Consider the following 13,030-nt stretch of genomic DNA (forward strand, 5'->3'; position numbering starts at 1 on the left):
CCATTAGGGAAATGTAGCTAAGGGTAAAAATCCCTAGGAGACTATGTATAGTATGAGGATATTATTACACTAGAAAGGAGTTTGCATCCTGACCCTTGAAGAATAAGAGAAAAGATGTCTCAGATTTGTCGTCGTGGACTTAGGGGATTGACTGCTTGCAGGTATAGTATGTGACATGTTTGCAATCGCTTTTCAATTACGGCGGGCTATCCTACCATTTATATAGTCATTCAGGAGCATCAAAGCAAATAGAGGTGTGTCGTAGAGTTTCGAAGTTGATAAGGACCAGTCTGTGTCCTCAGCCAGGGCCTCAACTCTATGTTATGTAACTATCCATAACTATAACGCCGTCTATTAATATATCATTCTAACGCTACATAAATGCTGGGATATATTCGTCTAGACAGAAAATATCGATTTTTCAAGTTTATGTAAAAGTCGAGGAACATCGAAACTTAAGGAATACGTCATGACAACGGAAGCTCGAGCAAAGCTTCCAGCATCATCATCATCAACAACAACGCTGGCATTCCAACATTCAAGCTTCTATGAACGCGGGGTAAATTTGCCTCCGTCAAGCTTCCCTTCTCCAATGCTCAATTATTATTTTCCATTCTAATTCTCAATCCTTTCTATTAGTAGCATCGAGACCATAAAGTATTGTTCTACTTCTAGCATCGTCGAAAATGGCTGCCCAAGGCTATGTCCAGACTTCCCTTATCTGGGTGACTTACGCCGTTGCAATTTTATTGGCCTTAATTGCTGCTAGCATCACCACTTTTATATGGCAGACCCCACGCGACCGATCTGCGATCGTTACCATCGTCGCCATTGTCAGCTTTACCTCCCTCTTCGCGACTGTCTTCCTCCTCCCTGTCGACATCGCCCTCGTCTCCTCGACTACGTCCACGGCCCTCGGCGCTAAGAAGGACTGGGCTACCCCCGAACGCGTCAACAACATCCTCCTTACACTCAAGATCGTTTATTATTCCCTCTACAGCTTCGATGCCCTGCTCTGCCTGCTGATCATTCCTTTCTCTTACTTCTGGTATGAGGAATATGACGAAGTCGAGGAGCAGGAAGGCAACCAGACATTCGGCTCGCGTCTCTGGGGAGCTTTCAAATATACCATTGCTTTCATACTCTTGATCGTCATCATATTCCTCGTCGGTTTCTTCGTTCCTGCTGCCGGCGCCCACGGCGATGGCAAACACCTCGATCTCGACTTCTTCAAGAAGCTCCTCGACGAGAACCATGGAGAGAAAGCGCTGACGTTCGGTGTCGGTCTACTGGTTACGCTGGGAACCCTACTATATGTTCTCTACACCGGTGCTGGTCTCGCACTTTTCCCCGTCTCCTTCATCAAGTCCGCACCCTCCGTTTCCGCGCCGCAGCTCTCCGAAAACACTGCATCCCAGCTCGAGCAGAATAGGGAGCGCCAGAGACAGTTAGAATTGCGCAGTGCTGGTCGATCAGATGGAATGCCAACCAAGGACAGGCGTGAACTAGAGGCCCTTGTTCGCGAAGAACGGACTCTGGTGCGTCGCGAAAGGCTTGCTGCCGAGGCGCAGGGCGAAGGCAAGGGTTTCATCGTCAGGGCATGGTCAAAGATCTGCGCAGTTTTCAGACCGCTGAAGCTCATCGGAGGAGTCCTACTTATCGTGCTCGCACTACTGATCTGGGTCTCCATGCTAATCACAGGCATCGACAAGGCCGCCAACTCGGTCTGCAAGGAACACTGCGGATACATCCTAGCGCATATCAACGTATTCCAGCCCGTCAACTGGCTTTTCGTACAAACGGCCCGTGCATTCCCCGTGGACTACGTGCTCATGGCGCTCCTAATCCTACTATTCTTCAGCAGCTCCGTGTCGGGCCTAGCCGCTATCGGTATCCGGTTCTTATGGCTACGCATCTTCCGGATTAGCAAGGGTCGCACGGCGCCGCAGGCTCTACTCATCGCGACAGTCATGCTGGCACTTATCATGCTAGGTATCAACTACGCTATAGCTATGATGGTAGCACCGCAGTACGCGAGCTACGGCACCCAGACATTCTGCGATCTACCGCCGAAACACCCTCTCGGACGGCCCGACTGCACCGACGCCCCCGAAGCTGTTAAGCCGTGCTCGGAGTGGGCGGGCAGCGCGTCGCGCGGGCGGTGGTCGGTGGAGCCGCAATCTGTGTGCACGCCAACTGTTATGTCAACGTTCCTTAACCGCATCACGCTTAACTGGCCCGTGTTCGGTGCTATCGCCTTCTGGGCGCAGTTTGCCTTCCTCGGCGTCTTCCTGCTCGTGTTCCTGACAAGCCTATTCCGCGCCCCAAGGCTCAACCTCAGCGAGATCGACGAGGAAGCCGAGGCTGATGAGGAAGAAGGTCTGCTGGCGAGTACCGGGCGCCGTTTCGGTGCTACCTGGCAAGATATTACCGGCCGGCCGAAGCGCGGGAACGGAGCAGGTGGAAATGGTTCTGGTTACGGCTCTGGAGCGTAGCTTACCTTAGGTACCTAGTTACTCTAAGTCGTTTAGCTATGGATGGCTTACGGTGTGATAATGGATATGTTGTCTATCTATATCATGCCGAGTGGGAAGACTTGTTTAAACAGTTTGATTTTAAAATAGTAGCCGGTCTTCCCTTCACCGCGTTCTAGGTATGCAATGGAATGAATGGGTTCATACATGAAGGACATTACATCTATCTAGCTTTATTGTGAGGTTGTCAAAATACAAGGGATACGTGTGTACGGAGTACGGGTATTAGCTTGCGGGCAAACGAGCAAAATGGACTGGACTGGACTGGACTTGACTTGACGGCGTTGTGATACTTGTGATACTGAGGTTCTGCTACTACTACTACAAATTGGGGCGTGGTGCGGATAGGTTAGGTAGGGAATGTTAGAAATAGGGAATATGATATTTCTTCCTACTGATATACGTGTAGCATACGGTATTTATGCATGTACAAACCATTGTGAATATTTGTCTTGTTGAACAAGTAGATGATGGCTTTAAGGGGGCTCCTCTCAGGAGGTATTGCGCCCATCTAGGTTTTGAGAAGGGGCTTACTCTAGGACTTCTTGTGAATGTAAAACTGGATGACTGGCGAGCATTGTTCGCTAGTAAGTACATATTGTGCTATGAACTCTGAGAGTGTGTTGGGCTATACTATAGTGTTGCGTGAATTGTCTTATGACTGGGTTTAGAGTTCTAGTGTATACTGTCAGATTTTAAAAGTTCGAACCAGTTTACCCATCATCCTTTCTGTCCATACACAACCCAATTCTGATGTATCATCCATTAGATCCCGAGCTAAGATGACTTAATATACCCGATGTGTAAGGCAGAATTTACCGTTGTCAAGGCGTACTCACCCTCGTTATCCAGCTTGCTGATGCCAAGAACTACATTATCTACTTGTTTACCCGTATAAGGAAATAGTTGCGAGATGATCACCCCATGGATGTATGTATTGTCACGTTAAAATAATTAATCCGACTCGAGTCCATCGAGGCCTCCGTGGCTAAGCACTGAACCAGCAGATCTCTCAGATAGGTAGTATCTCGTTTTCGGGAATGGCATCAAGGGAAAGGGAATATAGGTCACAGCGCTGGGTATCTAGATATAGTTACAACTCAAAAACTACAATGTCAATCCAACCTAACCGTAAAGGAACCAATTATGGATCGTCAGCGTCTGACATACTTCTCCCAGCGGTGTCCGCGCTCATCATACCCGGCGCTAGGACCAACATGCATCTCCTTCCAACACCTCGCGCAGTAGACGTCGCCGTCGCAGTCTAGACAGCGAATGGCGCCGTCCTCTAAACATACGACGCACCACGTCTTCTGGTCCTCGTCTGTGAAACCAAACCGCTTGATGAGCCCCGGGGCAGGTCGATCAGCCGGTGCGAAGGTAGGCGCCGAAGGGAGGCCTAAAGAATCGATGTCTGCTGGTACTGAAGGCAGATCCGGACCAACAGGTGTATCAACGTTGAGCGCAGCCATGCGAGACGTGATGGATGCTGCAAAGTCGGTGTCGTTCTGCGACGCTTCGGGATGATCTGGTTGGTGTTGGTCCTGGAGATCTGACGGAACCGTAGGTAAGTTAAAGGGGTCGCTTTCATCGAACCCTTGTGCTTGTGTACTTTCATTTGCTGCCTTACCGCCTTCGGTACCTGGTTTTGCGGTGTGGCTTGGTGAAGTGGGTGAAGAACCAGGCTGAGATGGAGACTCATTGGCCTGATCGTATTCTACCTCGTCAGCTGTTTGGGCGAGAATATCGTCGGCTTCACGAGTCATCCGTTCACCCTCGGAGTCATCGTCGCTACTGTCTTCACCTTCGTTCTCGATACGAGATTTCTTAGTCTCCGGACCCTTTTCTGGATCTTGGCTGGTTTTGGTAGCATCCCCAAGTTCCTCGAGAAGTGCGGTTACCTTGCGATGCTCGTCTTCAGCTAGTACCTCTTCGAGCCATTGCTGGTCGGATTCGAGGTCTGCAAGAAGCTCTTCGAGCGTCTGGTCGTCAGTGTAGAATAGTGGATCTTCATCTTCGTTCGCATCTTCTGTAGATGAAGTTTGTGTTGCGTCTACGCCCGTGCCCGAACTTTCGGGATTAGGAGGTGGCTGTGGTGGTGGATTTGAAGATGGCGAAGTGATAGTCCCGTCGTCTCTACGACTTATCCCTGAGCCGGAAATGGTATGGATGTTACTATCATTTTGGTTTCGAAGACTCTTTAGCCTTTCTGTGAGAGCATCTTCTTTGGATAAAGGCTTAGCTGACTCTATAGTAGATGCTGCAATTGACCTAGACACGCTTAGCGAACTTAGAGTCTCATGTAAAATAGAAGTTATACAAGGTTGCCCTACTTTGATGACGGGCTCAGATTGACAGTGCTAGGCTTAAGGGCATTTAGCCTCTCAAGAAGAGTTCGATCAGATCCCGGGAGGTCCGTCATGGTCAAGGTGAACTTCGCGGAGTGGGGCGATACACTGATGTTGTTGTGTTTAATGATATTAATAAGTGGCGGTACGAGGCGTCAACTTTGGTTTCCTATTGGTTTCCCAAATGCTGCTAAGGTTGATGCTGACAACTGTAAGGCTGAGCAGGTGGTCCGGAGATTATTGTGTACCGAACCTAGATACATGTAATTAGTGTATCTTGCCAATCGGGGAATGTGATGTCACTTTCAGATCGGGCTCAGTTTAAGTTGCACTAACAGGTACCTGATGTAGTGGACTCTTGACAGAGTTATTACATAAGTGGCATAGCCCTTAAATGGATAAAGTATTCCAAATCAGGTTCCAGTTCTGCTGTAAGTCGTTGTACCACTTACATGCTTACACATGATAGGCTATAAATTGAATATCCTTGATGATTTGACATCGTGCTCGGACTCTATCGTTTCAATTGGGTATTGAAATCATATCATCGAAATGTTATTACTATCTTACTGCAGGAGTCAGCCAGATCCCTTCTAGAGCAATTCTAGAAGTGAATCTATTGAAGTCATGAACAGGAGGCTTAGACAAAGGCTTAACTCGATTCTGTTAAACAGTAGACGTCACGAGAGAACAAAGAGGCAATGATGAACCAACCCGCCTAACCTAGGAGCTAAAGAAAGTTAAAAATTGGCCACGCCCGCCACCTCCCAGTTGTTGAACTGCCGCACTATCGTGTGTAGTAGTTTGCCAAGATTTGCTTGGCACCGCAGTTTGGATCATACGTGCCCAAAAGAGAACTATCAAGAGTCATACCTACATCAACCGTGCATCAATCTAGTTACATATATTCCAAGTTTTCGCCTTTTTCTTGGTTATTTCCGATTTCATCTAGATCCTCCATCATCGGCATCTCGCTAAATCCCTAGCTAAATCCAAACATTGCTGTACCTCAATATCCTACCGGAAAGCTTTGACCTCATTGCTTAACTAATTGTTTACAATTGATACTATCGATACCCATAACAAACGCGACTCTCATGAAGACTTCACATTTCCTCTTCGGCCTAGTCGCCCTCGGCCAAGGCATCAACGCCGCAGCCATTCATAGTGTTGAAGATGTCGCGTTAGATGTAGCGACACCGGATATTCCGATAGAACAACGGGATCCGGAGACGTTTGCGCAGAGTGAAGACCTGTGGAAGCGCAAAGGCGGTGGAGGAGGTGGTGGTAGAGGCGGCAGTGGCGGCTCTAGCGGTGGCTCTAGCGGTGGCTCTTCAGGTGGTTCTTCAGGTGGTTCTTCAGGTTCGTCCGGCGGTCGCGGTGGTTCAGGTTCCTCAGGTATTTTATATATGGCAGTGTATTCGTCAGGGACGCATATAAGCTAACAATCCCATTACAGGTAGCTCCGGAGGCTCTTCTTCTAGCGGCGTCCGACCTAGTTACGGAGGCGGGTCTTACTATGGCGGTGGTGCAAAACAGCCGTATGCGTCCGGCGTCAGAAGCCCCTCAGGCATCTTGCCCTTCGTCCTCGGCGGCGCCGCGATCGGGACCCTTGGCTTCGTAGGCCTGAGCTTGGCCTACAACGCATACGCGTATCCCTACGCGAACCGTTACTATTACCACAACAGCACGACCAACCAGAACGAAACCAAGCCTGTTACGTGCATATGCGACTACTACGGCGTATGCGGCTGCGACGACAATGGCAACCAGACGTATTTCAACTCGGTTATCGGAGACGGCAGCTATCAAAACCTGAACAAATCGCTTGTTACGGTAGCTGAGAACGAAACTACGCACGAGAAAACCATCTACATCCTCGGCACTTTGCCCAATGGCACAACCGATGGCACCGAGGATGCGGGCGCCGGCTTGCAAACACTAGCTCGCGCCGTAGGCTGGTGGCCAGTCGTGACGACGGCAATTGCCATCGTATGCCTTTCGTAATGACGAAGGTTTTGTTTTGATTTATAGCCTACGCTTTTTGTATATATGACTTCGTACGTTCTTTCACGCATGACCGCCATGAGATAAGATTTGCGGCAACGCCTCGAAATCAATGGTTGATATCCCTATAGGCGTTCTGGTTTTGTCTAGAAAGAGAGGGTCGGTTGGGGGTGGGTCGGGGTAAAGTTTATGACCATATGGCTACTGCATGATGTGAGGCAGTAGGAAGTAGCCTTGTGGATCTACGAGCTATGCTAACCGCAGACATGAAGTTAGAGGTTTTCTCCTAGACAAACAACAATAACATTTTACTTACCTAATATGACCATGTTTTATTAAGTGATATATTATAAATAAGCATTTAGGTACAGCTGGTAGCTGTAGCCCTTAGCTAGATCGAGTTTCTCGATATATGTTCAGGGGTATCTCTCATGGAACAATTCGCCATGCATCGCTATATATCATAGTCCCCATCAGCAGTAAGAATAGCAAATAGCGAGACATTCTCCCTTCTATGCCGGATCTGATGTCTTAGGATCCTTACTATCCTCGGTAGAAGCATCCTCTCTTTCCTTCCGCCTCTTCACGCACCAATCTCCCAAGATCTTCCATATCCTCTCCTTTTCCTCTGGCCTCAACGTAGCCGCAAGTCCACTCGTACTAGTCGCTACAAACACCCTCGTCCCCTCCCAAGGTTCCTCCTCCCCATGTCCCTCAATAACACCCATCCTCTCCTCCTGCCACCCATACTTAAACTCGCCCTTCTTCATAGCCCGTCCATGGCGCACACGAAACACACTTTCCCAGATACTCTTGCCCGTGATACACGCGACCTCGGGCCGCCACCGGCGACACTTGTCCTCGAGAATAGCAACGCCCTCGTCCATCTCGGCCTTGCTCAGCTCGGCGCCGTTGCGCGACGGGCGGGCCACAATGTTAGTGTGGCCGAGCGCGTACCGCGCCGGCATGGTTTGGTCCTCGTACGCATGACATCGGACCGGCGTGATCCCGGACGAGTAGAGCAGCTTCCAGAAGAGGTTTGATGGGTGCGCGTATGCGTGCCCGACGCGCGCTGTCTGGAGGCCGGGATTCAACCCGATGAAGAAGATTAATAGGTTTGGCGCGATGGCGTCTGGGAGTAGGGGTAAGTGTGCGTATATTGAGGGCGGGGCGTATGAAGACGGTCCTCGAGATGGCTTTTTTGGAGAGGGTGAGGCTGAGGCTGGGGGTGTACTTTTGCTGCTACTCTCATCTGCGTCTGATACCCCCGAGGGCGTTTTGCGCTTCTTTGATTTGGGCGGCGCTTCTGATGATAGTGAGGGTGAGCTCTGAGATGAGGCGGCAGACTGAGGTGTCAGTAAGCTCTGGCTTCGGCGTGGTGATATAGACGATGAGTTTTGGCTTGACCCCTTAAACATGAAATTCCTCAATTGAAGACGGCCTTCAAAGCTTGTCTCTCCAAGTGAATTGTCTATCTCTTGATTATCTTCATCAGCCGCCATCATGCCGGTTTATGACGAATATGAGCCTACTAATTGCTCCCGTGGGTGGCCAAATTGGTTAAAATTATAGAAGTAGTTACGTTTTTGTGGAAGCACCTGAAAGTGAGAGCCTTGAAAAGTTTGGTCTATGTTAAGTTAAACTGCTGTAAATCTTCACGTCAGGGAAAGAGAAGGCAGATACTAGATACATTGTCACTCTATTAGTTAGATTCCCGGGGTAGTCGCCCACTCTTGACTTGCCGTATGAACATAGTAGATCTGCTAGGGTCTTATGTAATTACCGAGTTATGTGATAATCGATAAAAGGTACTTCGTACATGTACTAATCTTACAGAAGGTACGGATTAAGGTACTTTAGGTACCTACTTTGTATACTATGTAGCATCTTACAAATTCGTATACCTAAGTCTAAGACTGATTGCAAACGTCAATTGAACAGATGGCATCACCGAAGCCTTCGTGTTGATGTCAATCCAAGACCATCATTCCTATCCAGGTCCTCGTATCGAATGCCAGATCGGAAGGACTTGTCAGGGATTGTTGCAGGAGCCGGCAGCGACGCGACCCAGAGCTTCCAAAACTGCGGGCACACCTGCAGATCGGATACGGCAAGTCAGGTACCGCTAGTCTCCTGCGAATTCAATTTACAACTCGATATATTACGTATGTTCATATAGGGTAAAAAACACATTTTCGGGAAAATGCCAGGTGCAACTACGATTGCAATATCACATATATCACACGTCGTCAGCCCGCCAATCTATGTACAAATATATACAGCAAACGGACACTATGCAGTCTCTAGGCTAGTTATACGAAATGTGACTTTGAACAACGTAGCGAATAGGAGGTGGCTGCGTCGCCGCATGGCTTGTCGAAGCGGTGAGATGCGAGATACAAGTATCCAACCAGATAATCGAGATGAATAGGAGGGCGGGAGAAAAACAGGAGATGCTGGGTGATGGTGTCACTAATGCACTAACACGCTTAAATGGAGGGGCAATGCGAAAAGCTGAAGCTGTTAAATTCCCCTCAACCCCACTAAGTCTGCATGTGTCATGTGATATATGACAGCATGTTATGCCGGGTTATCTAGCCTCTTTAGTGGGTGGTTAAGTGTAATGTACGCTAATGTACATGCAGATATACACTAGGATCCCTTGTTCCTGCCCCTCAGCCCCTCAGCTCTTACAGCTTATTCGTATCCTAGGGGGATCCCTTATGTATTTAGGTACTTATTCTTCTTTTTTCTTGACTTCTCAACCTCAAGCATCTGCTTCTTCCATAAAGTCAGCACTAGCTTTAGGATTCTAGGCTGTTTCTTGGCAAGCGATTGGTATATTTCCTACCTGCTTTCCTCTTTTTCTATAACCTTTATTCATCCTTACGACTCCTAACACCACTCAAGATCACCATGCCAGAATTCACTCCTGCCGAGGTCCAGAACCTCAAGTCCGTATACGAAAAGGCCGGCCAGGGCCACGTATTCACCTACTTCGATTCCCTAAGCCAGCCCGAGCAGAAAGCTCTCTTCGAACAGCTCCAAAAGATCGATCCCGCCAGAGTTCACAAGCTACGAGACCTTGCTCTGAACCCACCGACAGAGGAGGGACAGACCGTCCTTGAGCCGCTTCCCGAGTCCGCAACCGCTAGCATTTACGATTCGAAGCCGGAGGATATTCAAAGGTGGTATGATCTCGGTCTAGAGCTGATTGGGAAGGGCGAGGTTGCCGTGGTTTTACTGGCTGGCGGTCAGGGTACTCGCCTGGGAAGCAAGGCCCCAAAGGGAGCCTTCGATATCAAACTTCCCTCCCATAAATCCCTCTTCCAGATCCAAGCCGAACGAATCTTAAAAATCCAAAAGCTGGCTGCTGCGCGGGCCGCAGACCCTAGTAAGGCTGTGATTCCATGGTTTATCATGACCAGTGGTCCCACACGTGGGCCGACTGAGAAGTTCTTCAAGAAGGAAAAGCTAGACGAGCTTAGCGCCGAGGAGAACGCAAACCGAGCCAAGGGCGAGCCTTATTTTGGCCTCGACCCCAAGAACGTGACCATCTTCGAGCAAGGTGTGCTCCCTTGCATCACGAATGACGGAAAGTTTATGCTCGCAAGCAAGGGAAAACTTGCAGTTGCCCCTGACGGCAACGGCGGCCTATACAAGGCTCTACAAGACGAAGGAGTTCTCGAAAAAATGCGACCCAATATCAAGCATGTCCATGCGTACTGTGTTGACAACTGTTTGGCCAGGGTTGCGGATCCGATCTTCATTGGATTTGCCGCCGAAAAGAAGGTTAAGATTGCCACTAAGGTTGTGAGGAAGCGAGATGCCAAGGAGTCGGTCGGTCTCATTCTGCAGAAGAATGGCAGGCCTGACGTGGTCGAATACTCAGAAGTTGACGATGCCACCTGCCAAGCAGTAGACCCCAAGCAGCCCAGCATCCTCAAGTTCCGCGCTGCCAACATCGTCAACCACTATTACTCATTCGAATATTTGGACAGCATGGGAGATGCTGTGAATAGCTTACCACCGCACGTTGCCCGAAAGAAGATTCCCTTCTTTGACACCGAGAAGGGCGAAGCTGTAGATCCCAAGACACCCAATGGTATTAAGTTGGAGCAATTCGTCTTCGACAACTTCAAGTGGCTAAACTTGAACGAGTTTGCTTGCTTCGAGGTCAAGCGTGAAGAGGAGTTCTCCCCGCTAAAGAATGCAGACCCAGCCCAGAAGGCTGACGGATCATTCGAGAAAGAGCCTGAGGACAGCCCTACAACCAGCCGCAGACACATCAAAGAGCAAGGTCGACGGTGGGTTGAAGCCGTTGGCGCAACCGTCAAGAATGGAGATGCCGATGGGGGTCTCGAAGTTTCCCCACTCACAAGCTACGTAAGTCTCCATACATATCAAGACCGTAGAAACATTCTAACCGGATACATAGGGCGGCGAGGGCCTAGAGGGATTCAAGGGACAGACGATCGAAAAAGCTACTATTTAGATAAGCAAAAAGACAGATGTTCTGATAGACGAATTAACGTAAAATCTTGAATACCCAAAAAGGGGTAATGCTAGAGCATACCAGTCACCCGATCCTACTAGAGTTGCGATATTCCTATGCCTAAGAATTTAAAAAATACAAATATGAGTAGTGGTATAACAGTAGCACCCTCGCTATATCAGTATCACTAACCCGGGTACTCGTATAAATGAGGTATCCATGAGACCTATGTGCCGGTGCACCGTAAGGCTTAGGTTTACGTGCTACCCGCAGAGTGGCCTTTTGTCATACCACTGTCTAAGACATCGTCCCCAAAGTGCTCCACCTAGTACCTAGGACATCGTAAGATATTCTAATTTAAGTGCTCAGGTAATGAATAGGAAAATACCAAGGACTTTGGTTTAACGACATTGGCGCTTACCGAAACCTATCTACGCCAACATTGCACAACGTAAGCTTTTTCGAAGATCGTACAAGGTCCAAGGATGAGACCAAGCTTGAAATACTAAAAAAGCAGTTGTGTTTCCGATAGGAGGTTTTAAACTTCCCCCAGTCCCCTTCAAGAAACGAATTCCCCCCTACTTCTTCTCTCATCGGAATATATATAGTTCGAAATCAATAAGTCCCTATACAGCACTTTTACTATACCTCAGCGCTATTCCAATGTCTTCCCCATCAGAGCAGACGCTAATTGGGTCAAGTATCAACGATTCTGAACCCAGTGACCGATGCTCACAACAAATTCCTGTATCACTGCCGCTGTTAGAGCGGCCTCTTTCCACCCGCATCTACCGTCCGCACGATGAGTGGCTAGAAAACGATAGCTTGCAAGAATTCGACACCACCGATAAACCCTCGTGGTTGTGGGCACTCGGAGTCTGGAAATACCGACTTTTTGCCTCGCTTCTGTCTTCAGCAGGCGTCATTGGCCTAGCTATAATAGCCGCAACTTTCTCCGAACGCCCTTTATCAGACTTTTGGTATTGTATGCAGGGCCTTACTGTCAGTGTAGATTCAGGTCAACATAAACAGACAGTAGCACTTGCCGAAGAAGTCTCATCAGCGAGGGTTTGGACAGACCCATCAAAAAAAGGAGGTGCATTCAGCGACGTCCCAGGTTTCAATATAATGGGGCGTAATTTTTCCGCGGCCACTCTAAGCTATCCATCGTTGAGGTTACAACAGGGAGATAATCTACTGAATGTCACTATGCTTTCAGTGATAGACTCAATTTCAGCAAGAGAAATTACCTCCGAATTGATGTACGAGAATGGAGCACCGATATCCGAGGTACTTGTTGGCATTAGTGAACCTCCCTTCTTCCAGGCCTGGAAGTACACAATTGATGATCGCCCCGCGTGGTGCAACCGAATTGCTAAGAGCCCTGCGAATGCGATACGTCTACCAAACCAGCCCGGACGTGCGTCTATACCGGAAATGTCTGGATACATGATATTTATATTAGAATATCTTGGCCTTGGATCGCTTATCCCATTACGATACTTCTAGCCAGCTTAGTCCTCTTCACTGGCAATACATACAGGTCATTAAAACCTGGTCAGAGAGCTTGGGGGAATGGAACGTTAGCCTTACTATTGTCTGATATTGACAGCTTAGTTGAAGTTTTAGTTGAAGTTCTAGCAAAG

At 48.6% G+C, this 13,030-nt stretch overlaps 6 protein-coding genes across 6 annotated transcripts; 4 read left to right on the forward strand and 2 right to left on the reverse strand.

The window, feature by feature from the left end:
- The first annotated feature begins 499 nt into the window (after nucleotides 1–499).
- Nucleotides 500–2,978, forward strand: F4817DRAFT_329163 (LMBR1-like membrane protein-domain-containing protein). The gene has a single exon (XM_049302240.1). It carries the CDS (start codon nucleotides 687–689, stop codon nucleotides 2,493–2,495), a length of 1,809 nt encoding a protein of 602 aa, XP_049161666.1. The 5' UTR covers nucleotides 500–686; the 3' UTR covers nucleotides 2,496–2,978.
- A 710-nt stretch (nucleotides 2,979–3,688) lies between these two features.
- Nucleotides 3,689–4,956, reverse strand: F4817DRAFT_357009 (uncharacterized protein; the record flags this gene model as incomplete). Its single annotated transcript, XM_049305867.1, has 2 exons — nucleotides 3,689–4,805; nucleotides 4,868–4,956. 2 exons carry the CDS (start codon nucleotides 4,954–4,956, stop codon nucleotides 3,689–3,691), a joined length of 1,206 nt encoding a protein of 401 aa, XP_049161667.1.
- A 478-nt stretch (nucleotides 4,957–5,434) lies between these two features.
- Nucleotides 5,435–7,220, forward strand: F4817DRAFT_299629 (uncharacterized protein). The gene is made up of 2 exons (XM_049299778.1): nucleotides 5,435–6,280; nucleotides 6,342–7,220. Exons 1-2 carry the CDS (start codon nucleotides 5,980–5,982, stop codon nucleotides 6,887–6,889), a joined length of 849 nt encoding a protein of 282 aa, XP_049161668.1. The 5' UTR covers nucleotides 5,435–5,979; the 3' UTR covers nucleotides 6,890–7,220.
- On the reverse strand, nucleotides 7,178–8,709 carry F4817DRAFT_329172 (DNA glycosylase). The gene has a single exon (XM_049302241.1). It carries the CDS (start codon nucleotides 8,392–8,394, stop codon nucleotides 7,402–7,404), a length of 993 nt encoding a protein of 330 aa, XP_049161669.1. The 5' UTR covers nucleotides 8,395–8,709; the 3' UTR covers nucleotides 7,178–7,401.
- Nucleotides 8,710–9,332: 623 nt separating this feature from the next.
- Nucleotides 9,333–11,661, forward strand: F4817DRAFT_329176 (nucleotide-diphospho-sugar transferase). The gene is made up of 2 exons (XM_049302242.1): nucleotides 9,333–11,275; nucleotides 11,328–11,661. The coding sequence occupies exons 1-2, from the start codon at nucleotides 9,806–9,808 to the stop codon at nucleotides 11,382–11,384; spliced, it is 1,527 nt and encodes a 508-aa protein (XP_049161670.1). The 5' UTR covers nucleotides 9,333–9,805; the 3' UTR covers nucleotides 11,385–11,661.
- On the forward strand, nucleotides 11,631–12,901 carry F4817DRAFT_299694 (uncharacterized protein). The gene has a single exon (XM_049299780.1). It carries the CDS (start codon nucleotides 12,048–12,050, stop codon nucleotides 12,891–12,893), a length of 846 nt encoding a protein of 281 aa, XP_049161671.1. The 5' UTR covers nucleotides 11,631–12,047; the 3' UTR covers nucleotides 12,894–12,901.
- Nucleotides 12,902–13,030: the final 129 nt, after the last annotated feature.

Source organism: Daldinia loculata, assembly GCF_022478755.1.
Source record: "Daldinia loculata strain CBS 113971 unplaced genomic scaffold F4817scaffold_9, whole genome shotgun sequence".
NCBI lineage: Eukaryota > Fungi > Ascomycota > Sordariomycetes > Xylariales > Hypoxylaceae > Daldinia > Daldinia loculata.

What these genes read in the sequence shown, in the direction of transcription:
- F4817DRAFT_299629 (XM_049299778.1), top strand. Translation starts at nt 5,980, where the DNA reads ATGAAGACTTCACATTTCCTCTTCGGCCTAGTCGCCCTCGGCCAAGGC. An exon ending in CGGTGGTTCAGGTTCCTCAG is followed by an intron (nt 6,281 to 6,341) that starts GTATTTTATATA and finishes ATCCCATTACAG; the next exon opens with GTAGCTCCGGAGGCTCTTCT.
- F4817DRAFT_299694 (XM_049299780.1), top strand. Translation starts at nt 12,048, where the DNA reads ATGTCTTCCCCATCAGAGCAGACGCTAATTGGGTCAAGTATCAACGAT.
- F4817DRAFT_329172 (XM_049302241.1), bottom strand. Translation starts at nt 8,394, where the DNA reads ATGATGGCGGCTGATGAAGATAATCAAGAGATAGACAATTCACTTGGA.
- F4817DRAFT_329176 (XM_049302242.1), top strand. Translation starts at nt 9,806, where the DNA reads ATGCCAGAATTCACTCCTGCCGAGGTCCAGAACCTCAAGTCCGTATAC. An exon ending in TTTCCCCACTCACAAGCTAC is followed by an intron (nt 11,276 to 11,327) that starts GTAAGTCTCCAT and finishes CCGGATACATAG; the next exon opens with GGCGGCGAGGGCCTAGAGGG.
- F4817DRAFT_329163 (XM_049302240.1), top strand. Translation starts at nt 687, where the DNA reads ATGGCTGCCCAAGGCTATGTCCAGACTTCCCTTATCTGGGTGACTTAC.